A 20943-nucleotide genomic window follows, 5' to 3' on the forward strand; every position below is an offset into this window, starting at 1 on the left:
TTTAATTCCTTCCCTCTAGTTTTGTTTCTACTGTACATGAATGTGTCACCTCAAGGTCTGATCTGAAGTCCATTGAGCTAAATAGATTTGGAACCTGGCCCAAACACCTACTCTGTGTGGTACAGCATAAAGGCTGTTTCCTCTTTCATCATCTGTCTCATATTTCTACCATACTCCTTAGCATTTCTAGAGAGGGGACTATATCCCACTGAGTAACTGCATCTTGTTTTCATAGAAGGCTGAGTCCAAAAGCTATCAAAGCTAATAAAAATCTGCTGATTGACTACAGTAGATTGTAGATCAACCTGCAGTCCATCTGCATTTAGCTTTTTCCCCCTGTCATGCATCACAATCCAACTTAGTATAAATCCAGGATTTAAAAAAACACAGATGATGTGTGAAGGTCCCCTTTAAAAAGCAACAAAAACAGTATCACAATGTTGTTTTTAAAATAGTGACTGAGGCTGACAATAAATTTGGATCGGAAAGTTGTGCACTATCCAAAAACTGCAAACACAAGCTCTAAACAAAATCCATATGTGCTTCTCAGAGGTACAGGTGTCAAAGATATTAAGCCACAAAACACTTTACATTAAAATAACTTCAAGGACCAGGTTAAGCTCTAAAAACTCCAAGGTAATTTAGAGTCAATCGCAACAGCTAGTCTTTAATATGGCCAGACGGTGGAAAGCGTATGAAACTCATTGCTTGAAGAACTAGTAGCACCTTATCTAGACAGTATGAACTTTCATACAGATTCAAGGCAAAGATGTAGTTTCAGTTTAAATATTCAAAAGGCTGTTGGTTGTTTTTTAGCTTTCTAGGGCTGAAGTCAAGCTCTTCACATTATTTTAATATATTTTCTGAAGCTTAATTTCCTGTGTTTTCTTTTATAGTGGCATAAAAAATTGCCTAGCAAAATTCTAACAGAGTCATAAAACACTTTCTAGGTTGCCCTATTTTAATTCCTTCTCTAAGGCTGAACTATTACACCAATCGACCAATCACTCACCCAGCCAAGGAAACAAAGTAAAGCTTTGGTGCATTTTGAATCCTCTCTGAAGCATCTTTGAACCTACTGTAAGTTATCTTGGAAAAATGCTGAGCAGCCTGTCCTGTCCTATATCCTATCCTCTCATATCCTCTTCTATCCTCTCCTATCCTCTATCCTATCCTATCCTATATCCTATCCTGTCAGTCCAAAGAATGGAAGTTGTGTAATCCATGTGGGAAGATACATATTTTTTCAGTGCATTTTGTATTCTGATTTACAGATAGATTGTTTGAATTTTTATGGTGAAATAAGCAGAATGGAAACAAGTGATAACCCCAATCTGGCTGTGATAGCAAACATTCCTTGTGAAGCCAGTAGACAAGTCACAAAACAAACTGAATTACCTGAGTGCACATCAATAGGAAAAAATTAGACATCTCTGAAGAATGCCTATATAATTATATTTCCAAATCAAATGTACTTCCAAATAAACAATTTATTTGAATTATCTGACAGCTACTCATTGCTCGGACTACACAAAGAACAGAGCATCTCACTAATCTCTGGCACTCTAACATTCTGTGAGTCTTTTATATTTGAGATATCAATATCCACTTTGTTTATATATGTGGAGTAACCATAAACAAGCACAGCTCTGTAATTCTATGGTATCTCCTCCACGGGAACCAAATGTGGGCTGGAAAAATTTGAAATTTGCTCTTATCAATAGATAATAGTAAATATTTCTCCAGTGGTAACTATTAGCTGCTATGTTTTTTGGCATACCTATTCTGCAGTCTCATGTACCATGACTGTCAAGAGCCTGGGTCACAGGTTATTTTTTACTAGAGGGGTGTGAAGGGAACCCCAGTTATTTTAACACTGTACTTTCAATACCCAACTTTACTTATGCTTGTCCTGCCTTAGATATATTTTTTTTTCACCTGAACATTTCTGCCAAGATGTAACCATTCTCAAACAATGACTTACACAGACATTGTCCTCCATCATTCCTCAATCCCTGACAGCCAGAGTGCCCTTCATGTATCAAGCACAGTGTTCCCATCAGCTGTGTGTAGTGGACTAAGAATTCAGTATCAAAATTGCTTACAGGTTGTTGTTGTTCTCCACAAGTGATGGATTTTATAAGATTTCTCCATAACTTACCAAGCCTTCCATAAAATGACAGCTGTTATTGCTCTGTTGTTTTCATCTCACAGACTACATCTAGGCCTTTAGGACAGACCTTTATAAGATGCCTTTTTCTTATTATTGTCTCCAAATACAACATGTATTGATTTTCAGTAGCTATAGTATTTGCTCCTGTCAAATTCAAATTTCAGTAAGAATTACAAAAGAAAGAAATGGGATCTGCATATCATTCTTCTCATTAGACTCTCCCTTCTTCCTTAATCTTTTCACCATTATATAAGAGAAAGGAAACTACAAGCTCAGAGATAGTTTATACTGGTGCATGATTAATGGTCTCAAATCTTTTTATGGGGTAAGATGGAAAGTGGGTGTTCTGGCAGCATAATTCATTAAGAAATTCTGCTGCCTAAGGACTTAGGCAATAGAGGGACAGATTAATATATGGAAGGGAGAAGGGTTTCTGTGTTCTCAGCTTCTCAAGGTTCAGAACCATGAAGAACTCTCATGATAGAAATCTGATCTTTAGGAAAGTGGGGAGTTTTATAGTTTTGCAAGTCATGTGAAGTCTGAATCCATCTCCAAATTCTCATTAAATACTTAGGTGTTTGAACCATGAGTATTGGTTCAGGCAGAACTTTAAGAAGGATGACATGCCCTTTTCCACGTTACTCAAAAATTCTTGATCTTGTTCTGTAATAGTCTGTTTTCAGTCTGGAACTCAGGATATGAAGTGTTTCTGATTTTAATTTCAGAGCTGTAGTAGCATCAGTCAAAATATATACTTTTCATATGGGAGGTAATAAATGTTCTTTTACTAACAGCATGGAAAAGCGTATTTACTCAGTAAGAGACCACCTGAACATCTCTTGATATTACCATATTTGTATGTTTTTTCATCTTAGAACTCTTTGTACCTTCAGTGAGATCTGGACCATGAGTTTCTCACTCAGTGATAAGAGAGGCGTAGGTTCTAGCAACAACCACTGTATAGAGGATGGGAGAATTGGGCACAATATGCCTTCCTCTATCCCACAAATACTTGTGTAATAGACTGGATTTTTATGGATGGGTGAGAAGACTAGAGCCGAGAGCCTGGGAGCTCTGGTGTGTGAGCTCGGTAGAACCCTAAACCTCTTCACCAAACAGTTTATTGTATGTACATTCTGCAGTGGAAAATCATTCCACCAAAGCATCCCAACTGTCCAGGTTGAAGATCTTGGTTGTAATTCATTGTAAGATGCATTGTATTATACTCATGCTTTTGTGTTTACCTATATGATATGTATTAGGTCAACAGATGGAGTCCATACTCAGCACCTTGCAAGGCTGAATCTTGAAGAATTGAGAGAAGGTAGCACTGAGCAGGTGCATTTTTCTTGTTCCTTATGTGAGTTTTTGCAGTGCAGTGAGTTCTGCACTGTGCTAACTAGGCTGATTCCAGGATTCAAAGTAGCTAGTTCAGAGATACAGGTATTATAAGTCATAGTGCAGTCAACCGTACAGACATAGCCTCATTTATTTTTAGGTGATGTTCTCAGACCACTATTGTGAGATACCTGATCTGGTACATCTTTGTATTTAGTCCAGCTAGGCGTATAGGTACCAAGTGGCATTTTGTTGTTACTTCAATATCTAAAGAACATAAAAAAGTACATTAGAAAAGTGGTTTGAATTTGATATAGAAAAAAATCATAGTACCAAAGGAGCTTAAACTTAAATGTGTTACTAATCATGAACATTCTTGGAAGCTAGTGTGTTTAGTGAAGGCAGCAAGCTTAAAAAATACTGGAGCCAGATGGGCTGATTCATACCTCAGTGTGCAGTCTTATCTGCTGAGAAATCAAACCAGCAAGTGGAATATGGAAACCCTTTCTAAATCCTGCAGTCGTGCATTTTTGCTTCTGATATAAGCTTCCGCATCTTAGATTTACATGTTCCAGAGTGTAGTGAAAAATTGTAGATCTTTAACTAGACTCTAAATGCTATGATTCACAATGGTTCCATGCAGAAATGACACAATCTGCAATAACTGTTCTATTTATAAAGGCACTGTCCACAGTAGTGCCATAAAAGACAGCTGCAGCTAAATAGTTGACGAACTTGTACTAGAAGTTTATTTTTATGTCAGGAGGTCTGAAGTCCAGTCTAGCTCAAGAGCAGATCCAGCTCTAAGAATGATGGTGAATTCTCTCCCTGACTCTATAAATCACCTTGCTTCTGACAATGCCTGGAGGAGCATTCTGAGGTGGAAGGAAGGAGTTCAAGCTTGGAAGCATATGATGTCTTTTTGGGTCTCACTAATGTGTAAAAAGACTCCCAATGAATATGAACCTCATATTTTTGGTTATGTATGTGTGATGATAAGAATCTAATTCAGATAGTAAAATACTTCTGAGAGCTGCAAAAGGGAGTAATATCTAGTTTTGTATAAGACACGAGGTCTGGATTTTGCCAATGCTAGAGAGAATAGATTTCACACACACAAAAAGTTAGCAGTGAAATTTGTGGTAGAAGAGGGTAGGATTGAACCACTGGTGGAAAGTAGAAGATGCTTCATAACATATGTCTGACAACTACTTAAGATTCATGATGGCTGGTGCCAGGGAGACAGGATACAAACACTGCATCTCTTTGTGTCAGTAAGTCCAGTGTCACTATGGATGCAGGAGACATTAATTCCAAGGGGAGAGCAGTGCCAACTTTTCTCAAAGGAATCCCTTCAACAGCTCCTCTACTTAGGTAGTTATGAAGTTCAGTTTCCAAAGAAAGTTGCTGCCTCCTGGCATTTACCTCTGCTTCATCAAATAAGGAGGCAGTTATTTGGGCACTTATACTCTCCAAGGCCTGCAGAAAGGCAGGAGGAAGAGCCCAGAGTCACTGGGACTAGCACTACTCATTTCTGAAATGCAGCTTGAGAAACTGAGGGGAAACATACTTGACAGAATATAATAAGCATTTATGAGAGTAATTCGAATGGATGGCTAATGGCCAGAGCTCTGGCACGTTCCATTAAAAAATAACCAGGGAAACCAGAGAAGTGAATTTCCTGCGTATCACAGGATGTTGCACAAAAGACATTGTATGCCAGACACATAGGAATGGAAAGCTGGCATCAGATGTGCAAGAATGCTTGAGATTCCTATTCAGATCAGGCATGAACACTGCCACTGAAGACAGAACACCAAATATGATACACATAATCACTGCAGAAAGCTGAATGCAAATAGCCCCTGAAATCACAGGAGATTCCTGGTCCTCTTTTGCCTGACACTGGTGCAGATCTATCTGAATTACAGATTCAATTAGGGAAAAAATAAACCTTAGTGGGACTTCATTTTTAATAAGATGCTGCCCAGCTAGCAGTTTAATGGTCTATCATATATAGCAGTTAAGAGAAGGTAATGGATAACAATTCAGGAAAGACTCATTATGGTAATTTTCTGGATTTATCACTTTAAACACACAGTACAAAATTCCTAATTTGATAAGAAGGATGTGAGAGTTTACAGAGGCCCCTACTCCTCCTTAGTAGGTCATTGCAAAATGCTTTAAAACCTTGACAGCTATCACAGCATTTCCAGCCTCATTCACAGAAAAAAGCCCAACATTTCACTGCCAAAGAGCACTTGAAACAAAACCAGTCAGTCTAGAAGCATTTCTGTTTCTATACTAAATACTGTAGAGAGATATTAAAAAATACCCAAACAAAAAACCCCAACAAAAATTATGAAGTTCTTGACTCCAAATGCCAGTTACATTCTGTGATTTAACTTACGCTGTGCAAAAAGTAACCATCTAGCCTAAGGAATTTGTCTTTGCTCCCTCAATAATCAGTGGAGAGAGACGGGCATCTCCAGGGAGAAATTCTCATTCTGGGTAACAGGATTAATCACACCCTGGGGACAGCATGTTTCCAACAGCTATAAAGGGTATAGAGATGATTCCCTTGCCAACTGAAGTTTAGATTAGCTGGAAAAACAGACCAGATTTTGCACACACTGGCAATCAGTCCTTCTTCTGATTTGAAAACAGAAAAGGGGTTCATGTTCCCAGCTTCTTACCAGTTAATCTAAAAACCCTAATTGGTCAAATAAAGCATACTACCTTACAAACTTTCTTCCATATATATTAGATAAAACTCTCCCATCAACCAGATGCCAGAGTGTTAGATCTAAAGTTCAACAGAATTAATCTCATCCCAGGACACAAGAAGAGTGGCATTGTGGCATCAGATGAGTTATGCACTTGAAATGCTGCTTCCTCATCACTGATTAAAAAAGGATTCTAGATACCTGTATTAAATGTTAATGTACACATCTGATAGACAGATGTGTATAATTGTCAGAACAGATGAATCCTACCAAAAACTGACAGGTGCATGCCATTTATTCTCCAGTAAGTGCAACAATGTGCCCCAATCCCAGCAAAATGACTTGTACTGTCATACCCCTCCACCATTGCATACTGCCTCCTGCTCGCAGATTTTGGTCAGGGAACAGCTGTTTTACTCAGACAATGAAACTCTCTGGTGAAAGTCAAATAAAACCCCTTTCTGTGATGCTGCATGAATACTCTTTTATAAGTAGAAATGAGGGGTGCCACTAAGACAGACATTTAAGGGAAAGCTCCAGTCAAATCCACCAGCCATTAGGCCATGTCGGGAATGTTGTAACAGCCTCGTGAAAGATCCTGCTTAGTCTCCTTCATACAGTGGCTCTTAATAATGAGCATATAATAAATGTACAGTCTGGAGGAATTTACTATACAGTATCCAATCGGATTTATATAGTCATAAACTTCTACAGCACTGCTTCTGTGATTTATAACAGTCTCTACTAATTATGAAGCTGTGCCTGGATTTGAGATGTAAAAGGCAAATGTTACCAGACTGGTTGTACAGGGATACTATACAAATGCACATTTGCCACAGAAATTTTGAATTGCTTGTTAGCAGAGAACCATTGCAAATATCCATGGATTTTAGCTTTGTCTTATGAACAGCACCAAAATCAGAAACCTAGGAAGTTTGTGGAATGGGTTTTTATTGTGACTGGAGTTTAGAGATAAGAGAAGGAGTGGGGAGCCAATAGTCCATGGACCCCATTAGTGAAATTTATGCTACCTTCTGCCTGGATTGTAGAGCACCGGACTTGCTTCCCAAATCTATACTGATTTTTCTAAAATGAAACCACCATAGGAAGTACTGTAGCTTACTGTAAGACAAGCCTCTCATGACCTGAATGGATACAGAAGGATGTTTACTTCACAGAAGTTTTCCAGCACAGACATTTAATTTTGCTGTTACTCAGCACACTAAATAACTACTTCAGAAAGGACTGCATGTCAGCGATGGGAATTACCTGGGCATCGTGGGCAGCACAGCTGTGGTACATGCACTGGGGAAGGACAGTGTAGACTTGGGCATCTTATTCTGCTGCACAGTACATTTCCATTCTGCAGGTGGAACAAAATACAGTGTTTTAATGAAACGGGCTTACCAGTTTCTGTGTTCTCTATTCTGCATTTAGATATTTTTAAAACAAATGCCTTTTTACAACATGATTATTTCACTCATACCAGGGTATACCCAGACTACTTTCACTGCCTCTGGATGTCAGAATGAAGCAGAAGTTCATATAAAACTTAAATCAGATCAAGTGCCTAAAAATTGATTGCAACAATCTTAATTTGTGTTTTCCTTTTGAGCAGAATATGCTTAGGAATTACATTTCCAAAAGGAAGACACAGATGATGAATGGTAGGTCTATGAGATATCCCCTACTGAGGGTTAGTTCAAGACCACAAGAGACAATAGCGTCTGTAATTGTTCCTGAAAACTGTGGAGTCTTTTTATTTTATGAGTTCCCCAGTAGACAAAAAACACCAGTTGGTAAGTAGCCATTTTTCTAAGAAATACGAGCAAGTCTTGGGAATACTGTTCATTATTCATGTAATTAACATAATATTCTATTTGACCACATCTAACTTTGATTTATAATTACAACACAGGGAATTTTCATTCTCCAGTGTCTGTAACACTGGAGTCTGTAAAGACTATCCATCCATTTCAAATTCCCATTTCCCATCTATAATTCATCTTCCTAATTTAGCTCTGAGTTGCTCATGTTTATAGCAGGAAAGATCTTTCAGTAGGAACACTGATACTATGCTATGACTGTAGTTTTAGGTGGTGTCAGGAATAAGCCTACTGCATTTTCATATGCCTTCTGGAGCACTGAAATGTTTCCAGTGGAGGTGCAGACTGCCTTAGATAGCATATGTATAGGCTTTTTCTAGCCATCTCTTTCAAAATAATCCATTAAGTCCTACATATCATCAGACCACAGGCTGGAATCATACTGTTAGCTCATTACTACCCAGAAACTACATTTATGCATCTGCTTTGGAAAGAGGCACTAAAAATGATATCACCATCTGTTTCCAATGATGACTGAAATGAAATATACTGATTTTATAGAGGAGGAGCCAATTTTAGGCTGCACACTCTCTGCAGGATTGGGACTATGACTGGTTTGCACAGCTTCTTGCCCAGTAGAGCATCCTCTGAGAGCCTGTAAAGCACTATGGTAGAAGAAAGGCTGGCACTGCCTTTCAAGTAAGAAACAGCTTCACGTTTCTTATTTGACCTGTTCCATGGCCTCACTCCCTTTTTAATTATTAGTTCTGTGAAATCTCCTGAGGTGAATATTTACTTCCTGTGCATCATCAGTTGTGATAAAAATTTTGCAGGCTTGCTTTTCTTCTCAGTCCTGTCTGTAATACTCCACTGTTTGCAGCAGGGCAGAACTATCTGAAATGATCTTTTGCTTGGTGAGACTGATTTTATGCTTAGATACACAGTGGTATTTGGGAGACCAAGCCTCACTGACTAGATTAGGACTTAAACTCCCACAGGGCCATGGTTAGTATTTCTGCATCAGATACCCAAAGAGTAATGCATCTCTTCACAAGCTGTGTTACCAGTGCTAAGTGTGGAGAGCATTCATTTTAGCACCTGAAGTCTGCCATCTGACTATGAATGCAAGAAAGAGCTGCTGTATTTTAGAAAATAAAATAATGATCTGATGAATTGTGAGTGCTCCAATTTACCTGACAGTAACAGTCAACAGTCTCCACTGTGTACTGGCGGGGGGGGGAGAGGGAGGGTTGTAAAAGAAAGGGGGAACAGGGTGAGAACACTGAATTCCGTTTAGTTTTATTCTGGTGTAAGTATGTAAATTGTAACTTGTAAAAATACAATACTACATACATACAAAACCAGGAAGGCTTTTTTTTTTTTTTTTTAAATATTTAATTGCAAGCTGAATAATTTGGTCTCTGTTTAGTTAATTTGTCTCACTTTTTTTTAAATATTGGAAGTGTGTGTTATGGGGGATGGATGGACTGTTCTTCAGAGATGGAGTGAAGATCTTGGTTTGTTGCCTGGCTGATACCACTTGTTTTGTGCAGAGATCATATTTATCATGATGTCTGAGTCAAGCAAAGAAATTCTGGTTACACTGGTGATGAAGATCTACGGGGGTTTTTTTGTTTTTATCAGCAGTGTGAGGGAGCAGGTTGCTGCTATAGACTCTGTATATATTCTTTGCGTAACTAATTTACTGCCAGGGAAATCACTAAGTTACACTTAGGTCTCTCCTATTTTCTGTCTGTGGCACACTTACGTTTCATTTCTTATGCTGTAATATTTGGTTTAAGGTCTTTGCTATGTCATAGCATGCCTTCTAATGTTTTACCTGGTTATTATAAATTATAAATTATTATAAATTATAAATTGCTGAGTTTCCTGATGATTTGGAGCTTTTCGTTTAGGTCCATCTTTTGAGTGCATTTCTTTTAGCCAGCACAAAGCTCAAATGAATGGCTGGATGCTCCAGTTGCTCTTTGGAGTCTTCCTTTCAGGCAACAAGAGTCACATCCCAGAGATCCCTCAGCATCCTCAGTGCTGAAATAACCCCAAGATACATTTTGCACCCTCAAAGTACAGCAAAGGTAAAACATAGCAAACAAAGATGTCAAGTCCAGAACCATTTCTGAGCTGCATGTACTGGAAATTGCCACAAGCAGTCTCCTTCTACTAACCTTGTTGTCCTCAACTGTCACTCTGGTCTTCCGTATCCACGTGAGAAGGAAAGAAATAGAATACACTCCATTTGTTGGAGCCTCACAGCATGGAGCACAGCTGTGCTATTCTCTAGAGGAGCATACCATGCCTTTTCCCATCCCTCCAGACTAATGTCTTCCTGAAAATCATTGACCAATGATTTGTATCCAGATCTCTAGGGTGTCCACTGAATTTCAGCTCCAGCCAAGATACAGCCTTCCAGCAATTTAATGAGGGTTTTACCACACACTGACTCTGAGGGAATTTTCATCTTTGCATATAGATCAGCAAAAGTGAGTGAAAATGCCTTTTTGCTGTAAGCAAGAACTTTCTCTTTTCTTCCTACTACATTGCCTTTCCTCTTACAGAGGCATTCTGCTGCACAGATCTGAGATGCAGCCAAGCCTGTGGGACTACTCTTTGTGTGTCTCTGCACTAAATTGTAGTAGCAGATCCCTCAGAGCAAATGCTGCACAGGGGCCCAATATTTTACAATTGCAGGGGGGAAAATAGCCAAGAAAACTTTATTCTGCATTAAATACATCAGACAAAAATCAGCATCTGGAGTATCTCATGTGTTAGCGATTAAGATCCGTTATTGTTTAGTCATTTAAAGTATTCCAAAGGACGTACTCTGCCCTCATTTTCCTGCCCCCTCCAGCTGTATATGACATAGTTAGGCCATCGATGACTGCTGCGTCTTCATATCAGACATCAACTGATGGCAGCCAAGGACCTGTCCTTTGCCATCCTACCCAATTTTCTCAGCTCCTCCTACCCTTTTCTCATTTTTCATCATTTCATTCTTCTTTCATATGTTTTTACAAACAGCGATATCCAAGCCTGTTCCTTCAGCACTTTAGGGCAGCAGATGCTGTGACTGTGGAAATGCCTCTGAAGATGTGAGCATTCTAAAAAGATCAAAACACTATTCCAGTTCAGCACGATCGTCCGTATTGATGGAACTACAAGGGTTATATTTAGGTACTGGGGTCCAGTTATTCAAGATGTAATGCTCAGCATTGACAAAGCTTCTGGCTAGTTATGAAGCTGTTCTGTGTACCCCATGCAAGTCTTTTTTTGCCAGTATTGGCCTTTTCTGTTTGATCTTCCCTTCATTAAGATCACCTGCCTCTATTTCCTTAGGCATTATCAGGACCCACTTGTGAAAACAAGTTTGGGCTTTGTCATATTGTAGCTACAACAGAAAGGATTCCAGCCAATTAAGCAAGTAGAAGTTGTAGTATCAGTAATTGAGCAGTCCTACCTCTGAGCAAAGACAGTTAACACAGTAAACAAGGCCATAGGGTTCAAGATAAGGATGCCATCTTTCTCCTACACGATACTTCTTATCTTGAAACACACAGTATGTATCTGAATCTGTAAAACAGGAAAGAATTGAAAGAGCAATAATTGAATGTTCCCATTCTGTGCTTACAAAGTGTTTTAATGTGTGCAGTGTTTTCTGTAAACTATTTTGTCTTTCCCTGGAGAAGCACGCAACAGAAATGCCCTTAATTTCATGTGCTATTTTGTCTAACCTTCCAAACCAAAATAACGGACATGGCCTCCCATCTTTCCAAAACTGCAGCTCCTGAAATAGCTGACAAAATGGCTTTCACACAGGGCGAGTTTATCCTTTCACCTGCAGAAACGCAGGCTAAGATCCTATTTAGGTAACGAAATTTAAGTGCTTGATTGCTCAAACACATTTATAGGAAACAAAACATTTTCTCTGCAAAACCAAAGCAATTGGCTCAACTCAAGAAAATCCCAGGTTGTACAGGAGATATTGTACAAGGGGACTACAAAAGCAAGATAAATGCACTGTATTTACACTGCACATTCAGTATCTCCATATTTTAAAAAGTTTGTTGTAGTATTTCAGAACAATTTGTGCTTACATATGCATCAGCATTCAAAATATTTTAATATCTCTTCATTTTATGCACTTACAATCTTACAGCTGCAGTTTTGCAGATATCCCTCTACCTCTCAGACATTACTGCCCCTGTCACGTTATGGTTTTCCACTGAAAACTCAAATCTCTTCAATAAAAGAATGTTTCTCATGTGTTTCTATGAGAGAATTCCTTCCTGTTACTTTAACGATGCCCAAATTCATCTTAACTCACAATGCTCAGTAGACATGGTACTTTGGGGTATCAGGCAAAATACCTGTCTTCTAAGTGATAGTCCAAGCAAGGGGCATTCTTCACATTTACTGGGCTATAAGAAGGTAGCAAGAGTTGGGGATTATTAGAGGCAACTGTGGAGCGATCTGCTCTCACTTCACACAGAAGTATGACAAATTAAATGCAGCATCTGAAAAAGCAGGTGGCTGAGGTGGTTTGATAGTTACTCATACTGTGCTTTCTTTGAACAGGGATAGCTGCACATTGTTTTCCTGTTAAGTTCAGAGGAGAAGGTGGGCCTTTTTTGAACTCATTCCTCTTTTTTTTATCTACCTCCTTAGAAGCAGAAGCTGCCAATACTGAGGCTGAAAAAGTTAACTACTTCTCAAGGACAAACAATGTCCTTTTTAAGAAGGCCAAACCCCTGCCTGTGCAGGTGGGGAGAGCATTCCAGAGAGCTAGTAACAAGGCTATAGCAGTCAGTAACTCCTAAACTTATTCGGGTACTTATTCCTCCTTGCCATGCTTTCTGAAATGTGGCAACATCTCTCATGGGTGACAGGCTTTGTAGAAATACTCCCCTTGTTTTGTCAGTATTATTTTCAGTTCTCATCTAGTTTTTGACAATTCTTAGACTCTTCATTTTCTCAAAGGATGTATCTAATCTAGTTCATATAAGGTTGTTTTTGGAACACAACAGAGCAGTCTTGGACGACCTTTACACTAACTGAAAACTTAAGCACAATAGTCTTACACATGGGAGAAAATCCAGATAATCCATCAGATGTTTACAGAGGTCACTAAAATGGAATTAAGCACTCTCTTGATTTGGGATATTTGAAATAAGGCAGATTATCCAATTTATGTGTTCTTTATGATGCAATGAAACCTGTACAACTTTAGGAAAATGTGCCCCAAATGTGGGTATGACCTGATTCTACTAAATGTAGCATTATTAAGAGGAAAAATATTAGAAGGTTTTGAACACAGGCCCACAGTTTAGGACATCCTTGTTTCAAGGTCCTTCCTGAATCACATCAGTCAAATAGAAGGAAAATGTCAAATTTGGGTGAATGTGACAGCTTTGTTTGAATTCTACTTACGTTTTACTTGTTCTAGTTTACCTCCATCTATGAAAAGGAGACAGAGCACACCAAAAAAGATAAAATTAAAATCTTCGAATATCCACTTTTTTCTCATCTTTGTTGAGAAAAGGAAAAGAAAGATCGTCCAAAGCAGAGAATGTTGAGCTGTTAGGAAGAAAGGATTAAATTAAATTCTGTGAGATACTTAGAATCTCTGACATTATTTCATCCAGGACACAGAATCCTAAACTGCCAGAACCAAAGAATCCATCTGTAACATGGATCTTCATTTCATGGAAAGAGCTTCGCCTTCAGGTCATTTCATTTTTTGAAAAGGGGCCACATTCCCATTCATGAAAGCTGAAAACTTTATTACTTCTAATAAAGTCCTTATTTTATTCCAAATCAAAGAAATCTGGCAAGTAAGCAACCTGAATTCTTAAAAGTTCTCTTTCACAAGAAACTAGTTTGGGAGATTTTCTTTTTGAGCAGCTCTTTGAAATGCAATATAGGAAATCCAGGTGTCAGTTGTACCATGCTCTTCATCATAACGGTAACCTTGGGTATACCTGGTGTACTGGCCCTGCACTACAGAAATCTGTGCTCAGGGTGCAACACTGGCCATGCTGAGCTCAAGAGGAGTTTTCCTCAGAGCATCTAATAGGCTTCCACCACTATTCAACTCTCCCCTCCTCCCCCCTTCCAATTACCATTGTTCTGGGATTGGGTATAATTAATTTTTCTAGAGTTAACCCTTCCATTGCCTTGATATCTGAAAGAAGAATGGGGGAATGAGATGTCATCTTCATTCTTGTAGATTTTTTATGTCAAAATCTTGCATACAGAGCAAAGCTTAATGTATTCTTTGTGTGCTGCAGAGATGGTATTGTACTTGCTGTGTACACTGTTCTGTTTATCTTTTTCTGGTTTTTAAAAGGTGAAATATTTTATAATGAAAAAAAAATTAGGGAGAAAATAATTAACTGAAGTAGAATGAATTTTTTTTTGGTAGCCAAACTAGGATTCTAAGTTGAGAAATATGTTGATGCTTTACTGTTTATCAGAATTCACTGCAAAAGTATTTATCTTCCCAGAGTATGCTTGTCCATAATTTATAATGTTAGAAAATTCAGGTTGAAAAGTCTTGATGTGGATTCACAATTAGTTTTACAAAATTTCAAAAAAGAAAAAAAAGAAAAAGAAAGCAGTTTCAGTACTGGAAAAATAAACTATCTCCTTTGTTAAAGTAATTTGACCTCTTCATATTTAATCAAAACAATATAAATGCCTATAAATACGTTTCAGCTTCACCAAAACAGAAACAGTAATTGATATATGTATATTCAAATTTAAGTGGTGGATAACTTAGAGAAATTAACTAACCAGTAAGTTTACAAGCACTTGAAAATAACATCTTCCTATTAAGACTGGTGAGATAGTGTAACAAAGGGTGGGTGATTTAACGTTAGCAGAGTGTTTTTACTGCCTTTGCTGTTTAGGGGTTCTGTACTCGACAGAACCAAACCACAAGAAATGGGCATCTTCCTTAACCACATCAGCACAACTACTCTGTCGATGCTCAGTAAGCTCCTTCAAAATAATGCAAACTGTATCTGAAAACATTAATAAATGTTTTTAAAAAGCACACTCCCTATGCAGCAACAAAATAAAACTTTCCATTTATTTTGGAAGCTGAGAATAATATTCCAATTTCAGAAGAAAAGTTTAAGACATTTTTTCCTTTCAACGTGTTCAAATCACATAGGACATTTTAAAGCCAAACAGCCTTTTAAAAACTTGTAAAATTAAAACCTTGTAATTTAGTCCCAGGACAACAGGCATGCATTGAGAACAACAGTAGCACATCACTGGGACTAGCAGAAATGTGAATGTTTAAATATTTTTCCCTTCTTGGAGGCTGCTGAAGCAAACAATATTTATAAATGGAGCACAATTACCCTTTGTGCAGCGCTCTACCTGTTAGCTAGATTATGTAGTTTGAATCGAAAGGCTTAGAAATCCATCATTTTAAATGTCAGGTCTTCAAAAGAAAGAACATTTTAAAACTTTGGCTGCTTACTTCTGCTCAGAAATGCTGCACAGCAATATGAAATGGAGGAGTTAATAACAGAAATGGGATGGGGACTTTTGATGTCTTTCTTAATTCTCTTTAATTTCTGTATTGTTGTTACTCCAAATATAAACACATACTTTTCACTATTAGTACACTCCCTTTATTTCCCCAAAGGGCAATGTCTTTAAAATATTTCTGGATTTAAATAATCTCAGTTAGAATTAACCTGTTAATTATTGGTGTGTTTTCTGCTTAGCAGAAACAATGAAAATGATCCACTTCTTACATAAATTACTCCCTGAAATAAGGCACATGGCTCTATTTTTAACTCCTCGCCCTCCATAGAACCCGGCTGAGTAACTACACCACCAGGCATCTCCCGCGCTCTCCCCAAGGCTTTTACTCCTGCCAGTCTCGCTGCAAGCCTCCGCTTTTACCGTCGGGGGGGTTGTTTTTAAGTAGGCGAGTGTCCAAGCGAGCCGTGGCCAGAGCCTGCTGGCTCTCCCCGCTGTAACACAACGGTCCTCGGTCCCTTGGGCGCCCAGCCAGGGAGCGCCCCGCAGCCCCCCAGCCCCGCCGGGGCCCGGAGGGAAATTTATGTCCAGGGTGGCCGTCGGCGGAGCCGTCGGCGGAGCCCCCGTCCGAGCCGTGGCCGTTTCCTGACCCCCGAGAGCGGAGCCCGGCCAGGTGCCGGCGGTGCCACCGAAGGGGCGGCAGGAGGGCGGCCGGCCCCCGCCATCGGCAGAGCGAATCAAGCCGGACCAAGAGCCCGGAAGGCGTCGGGTACCCCCCCCGCCAAGGGCAGCCGGTGCCGCGACCCCAACCTCGATGCAGTGCCCGTGCCCGCGGTCGCAGCTCCAGCAGCGGGACTGCGCCTTCCCCGGGGTCCTGCTTAGCAAGGAGAAGCTCACCCACCTGGGGCAGGGCTGGGGGCCGCTCCGCTCAGCCGCGGGCCCTGGAGACTGCCTGCGAATAGCGGCTCCGCTCTCCCTGCTCTGCCGGGGTACGGGAGGTCTCCGGCTAGGGCTGCTCCGCTTCCCCGTCACGTTGCCATAATCTTCTCTCGCGGCTTGCACGGGTTTTTAAGTCTCCGCTCCCGCTGTGGCGGTGGTGAAGGGGCAAGCAGGGGACGGAAGGGTCCCGCGGCCGCCGCCACCGGCAGCCCCTGACCCCCACTAATGGACGGGAGCGGGGAGGAATCCGCTAAGCCCGAGCTGCGGGGCGCAGCAGGACGGGCGCTCCAGAAGGTCCCGGGCTGGGACACCTGCCACCGCCTCCTGCCCCAGCGGGGAGCGCAGCGAGGCCCCGCGGCCAGAGGATGCTCGGCGGCGGGTCCTGCCCCGCGGCCCCGCCGGCACTGGAACGGCGGCGGGAGGAGGAGTGGAGCAGCCCGCGCCCCGGCGACCCGCCTCCTACCCCGGCCCCCTCCTCTCCCGCGCCCCGCTCCTGCCGCCCGGCACATCAGCGTGACTGACGCGGCCTGGGGTGGAGTTTGCTCCGCTCTGGGGGGCTAAGGGGGATGGGTGGGAGTGGGGGTGCGAGGGCCGCTCTCCAGGGTAGGGAGCTCGGCGTCCGCCCCCCTGTTTCCCCTCCCTGTGCGGGAACTACCTGCGGGACCCGCACCCGGGCGGGCGGGGCCTTTCTCCGGTGCTTTCAGGAAGCGCTGAACGGGGGAACGCGTCCGGCTCCGGCCATAGCCCCCTCCCGGTAACCGTGTCTCGCACGCGGTTTTCTAAGACGGGACGCTACACCTATATGGCCCCTTAATGGGCTTTTCACACGCGGGGTGCCCTCCAGAGCAGACCCGGTGGAGTTAGCGTCCACTGGGATTTGTCAGACACCCCTCTGCTGATACCCTCTGGTCTGATTTATTGTGTTAGAAGGTTTCAAGGTCACATTGAGATTCTGGTGGAACTAAATTAAACCCATGACTCATGACATTATATGCTTGGTCAAACATTCTTTTTCTGTCTTCTTGTAGCCCCTGTAACTAATAAGAAGAGATCAGTGAACCCTTGACAAATGATCTGAGAAAAAGGATGAGGTATGAAAAGACATCATGTGGAGAAACAAATTACAACCTATTTCCCCTAGTTTGGGACTAGGGTGTTTGAGGAGCACTGCTGGGAGGTCATACACCTCCCAGGCTTGGTAGATATTTTCAGAAGGCTGAAAATTGAGCTGAACTTTCATTTTTTCCATTTTAACTATCCTGGGTGAAATGCTGAAAATACAGTGTATGGTGAAACTTTATACTAGTGTGAGGAAACAGTTGTCTTACTTCATTAGTAACCACGGCTGCGTGTTAGTAAAATGTGACTTTATAACACTTAATAGCAAAAAAACAAAAGAAAGAGAAACTGCTCCATGCCTGCTTCTCTGACACTCTTGTGCTCTTTGCCTTGCTATGCACAGGCAGTAATCCACCTTCCTAAGAAAAAATAATCTTTTAAAGCTCATAGTCCTGGATGTGGCTGCTACTGCTGCAGGCTGATAGTTTTGGAGGAGTCACTGTATGAAATAGGGATGGACAATTGGAAAAACAAACGGCAACTCTGAATCAGAAATATGATTGTAATTTGTACTTGAAGGCAGAGAATCTGAGCTGTGCAAGCTTTGATCCTGCAGAGGTATATCCGTGCTCATAGAGGGAGGATTTAAGTGTGTACACACATGCTTCTAAATTGTGGAGCTGTAGTAATGTTTAGATGTTGTGCTGGGTTAGACTGTGCAGGCTCAGCCTGTGAGATAAACTGCATATGAATAATATATACACTCAGATCTATGGCTGAACTGACCCTGTTGCATTTTGCAAAGAGCTAGACCCAAAGCCAGCTAGACTCTTCCCACAGACATTGACACAGAATGAAGGGACTTTCCTAGGAGCTGCCTTTGGCTATCTGGGAGCTCACTGGGTGTGGGAGTAGTAGTAAATCTTACCCTCCTACCACTTCACCAGTGCTACTGCTCTTGTTTCAGAAAATGAGTTCAGACATTACAGGGAAACTTAAAAGTGAAGGGTGTAACACCAAAGGTAAATGTACTTAAATGAAGTAATGAGCATTCTGTGAATGGAGTTGGTTGCAGGAATAGTCCAGCAAGACACAGTAGATTGGGTACATCCCTTGACAGTTCTAAATTTAAACTACATTTCATCATCAGGGATGGTTCTTGGATTTAGTGCAGCAACTACAAGTGAAGCCCTGCACTTTTGTCTTCCTGTTCTTACAAGAGGCTGAAGTTGTGTTGGTGACTCCACATGTGATAGTTTTTCATCCAAATAAAAAATCAATCAATTCCCTACAGTGTTAGAGGAATGAACAAGATAATAAACGCCTTTAGTAATGCAATTTGAATTAAATTTCCTTATAGAAATGGCACATCACATGGGCTGTCCACATTCCAGTAGGATGCTTTGATTTTTGGAATCCCTGTGTTACTTCAATTGGATTGGAGGCTGGGTTCTCTGTGCTGGTCTCTAATCTGTGAGGTTTTTGTTCCATTGTTGATATCATTGATCAGAATCTGTATCCTCTTTACGGATAAGGTTGGCCAAAGGGTATCATTTTCAGAAGACTAAGCATCGTGGGGAATGTATCAGTTTTCTTCAGCATTACTCAAAACCAAATGCATGATTCGTAATTCTGTGTAGTAAAGAAAAGAGATTGCAAATCTTTGTGAGTAGGAATCCACAGGTCCTTGTAGGCAGGCTTGATAGTTTGGTTTTACAGCATCTACATGACCTTGGAGGTGCAGCTCTGGACCTCCACAGAGCTCAGGTTTACTGTTAAGACATCCTACAGAACAACTTACCCAACACAGCTACTCAGCTCTGTCATACTTCCTCTAAAAGCAGTTCTCACATCTGTTTCCTTCTCTGTGCTGATACAAACTCCAGTGTGTATAGACAAAGACAGCAGTAATCATTGCAGTGCTCTTTATGCATAGTCAGTGTAGTAATGAGAAATGAAATATTTTCTGTATACTCTGTGACCTGAATTCTTTTACAGAGAGATTCTTTGAAGAGAAATTCCTTATTTGGCTGGAAGAGTGCTTTGGGAAAGTTGTTATAAATGCCAGCTCTTTCCACTGTATTCTGTAAGACTGTTTCAGAAGATGATGGTGTCTGACAGTCTCAAGTGTAAGACCTTTGCTGAACATAGAAATATACAAAATGGAGCCACTTTCCCACTCTTTGGAAGATTTAGATTGTAGAGTATTGGCTGAAAGAGCCTTTCTCTTAGGTGAAGGCTTGGGATTCACTGAATGATGGAAACCCAGACTTCCAAGGGCAGGATGCCTTCGTCCTACTCTTAGTCCTCATCCTGCTGCACCAGCTGTGTTGTTCATCAGTTGCTTGGACTTTTGAGTGATGTTGCAGTTTAAAATTGCCAGGGTCTGCTTCTTTCTTGGTCATGTACAAAGACTGCCTCTGTTTCTTGTCACACATCTTCACAAGGCATAGTGTCACAGCAAGTGTTAATGGTTGTTAGGTCAAAGCATAACATGACATGCTGGACATTGTGCATGAATGAAATATTCACAGGTGGTCTCTTGCTGAGTGAACTTTGCTGAGCTTGCAGGGTTTGCCAGCACTGTTGGATCCTGGTAGTGCTACACCCACGCCCAAGCTGCTGCTCTTCTCCCAGCTCTGCCTAAGTATCACCGAGGAGTCAGTGCAATTAAAAGCTGGTGCTCTTTCTGTCTTGCCACAGCCCTCTATGCTTTGCTTTGTCTCACAGCATGTTAGGAGTCTGTCTTATTCCCCTTAGAGCACAGCACTGATACGACAGCGAACACTTTGCCCTGTGCACTTGCTCAGCAGTGGGCTGTTGCTGCAGTTCGTGAAGTACAGGGCTGCTGCACATGTGTGAGAGAGAGAGATCCAGAGAGGCATCAAATACAGAGTTGTTACCCCTCATGCTGCCAAGCAGAGCTCACTGGCTCTGCATCCTGGTGTCTGAAGGGGAAAGAATTGCTCCTGATAGTGGGCATTAGAGACTCAAGGATACCCTAACTTTATTTGAGAGTACAGAGACTTAGCCATGTAATTCTTATTAAAGAGAATAGAGGTTAAGCAGCTAATAAACTCTGACACTGACAATAGAAGTCCATCTCCTTGTGCTGTGCCTCATAGTGACTGAGCAGTATGTAGGTATTCTGCTATTATTTTTCAGTTATTGTGAGGAAATAAAACAGGATAAAAGATTGTGCCAATACTAACATGTTTATACACCATGTGGAGTTTTCTTAATTGGAACAGACATTGAGCTTTGTGAGATGTTAGGCACACAACACAACTTTCATTTACCTCCGTCTTTTTTTTTCCTTTGCTTTCAAGAAAAAGTATATTATCTATGGTCAAATTTTCACTTCTGA

General features: G+C 41.0%; 2 protein-coding genes across 6 annotated transcripts in view; one reads left to right on the plus strand and one right to left on the minus strand.

The window, feature by feature from the left end:
- CHRDL1 (chordin like 1) overlaps positions 1-16825 on the minus strand; it is a 40190-nt gene extending 23365 nt beyond the window's left edge. For all 3 annotated transcript variants that reach the window (XM_051630661.1, XM_051630663.1, XM_051630660.1), the window contains exons 1-4: positions 16480-16825; positions 13509-13655; positions 11539-11651; positions 7507-7600 (exon numbers count right to left, since the gene is read on the minus strand). In XM_051630661.1, coding sequence (XP_051486621.1) covers positions 7507-7600; positions 11539-11651; positions 13509-13605 — 304 coding nt within the window. In that variant the 5' untranslated portion in view covers positions 13606-13655; positions 16480-16825. The remainder of the gene's footprint in view (positions 1-7506; positions 7601-11538; positions 11652-13508; positions 13656-16479) is intronic.
- PAK3 (p21 (RAC1) activated kinase 3) overlaps positions 1-20943 on the plus strand; it is a 186651-nt gene that overhangs the window by 18265 nt on the left and 147443 nt on the right. The window lies entirely within an intron of this gene.

The sequence above is a fragment of the Apus apus genome, chromosome 12 (genome assembly GCF_020740795.1).
Source record: "Apus apus isolate bApuApu2 chromosome 12, bApuApu2.pri.cur, whole genome shotgun sequence".
Classification (NCBI taxonomy): domain Eukaryota; kingdom Metazoa; phylum Chordata; class Aves; order Apodiformes; family Apodidae; genus Apus; species Apus apus.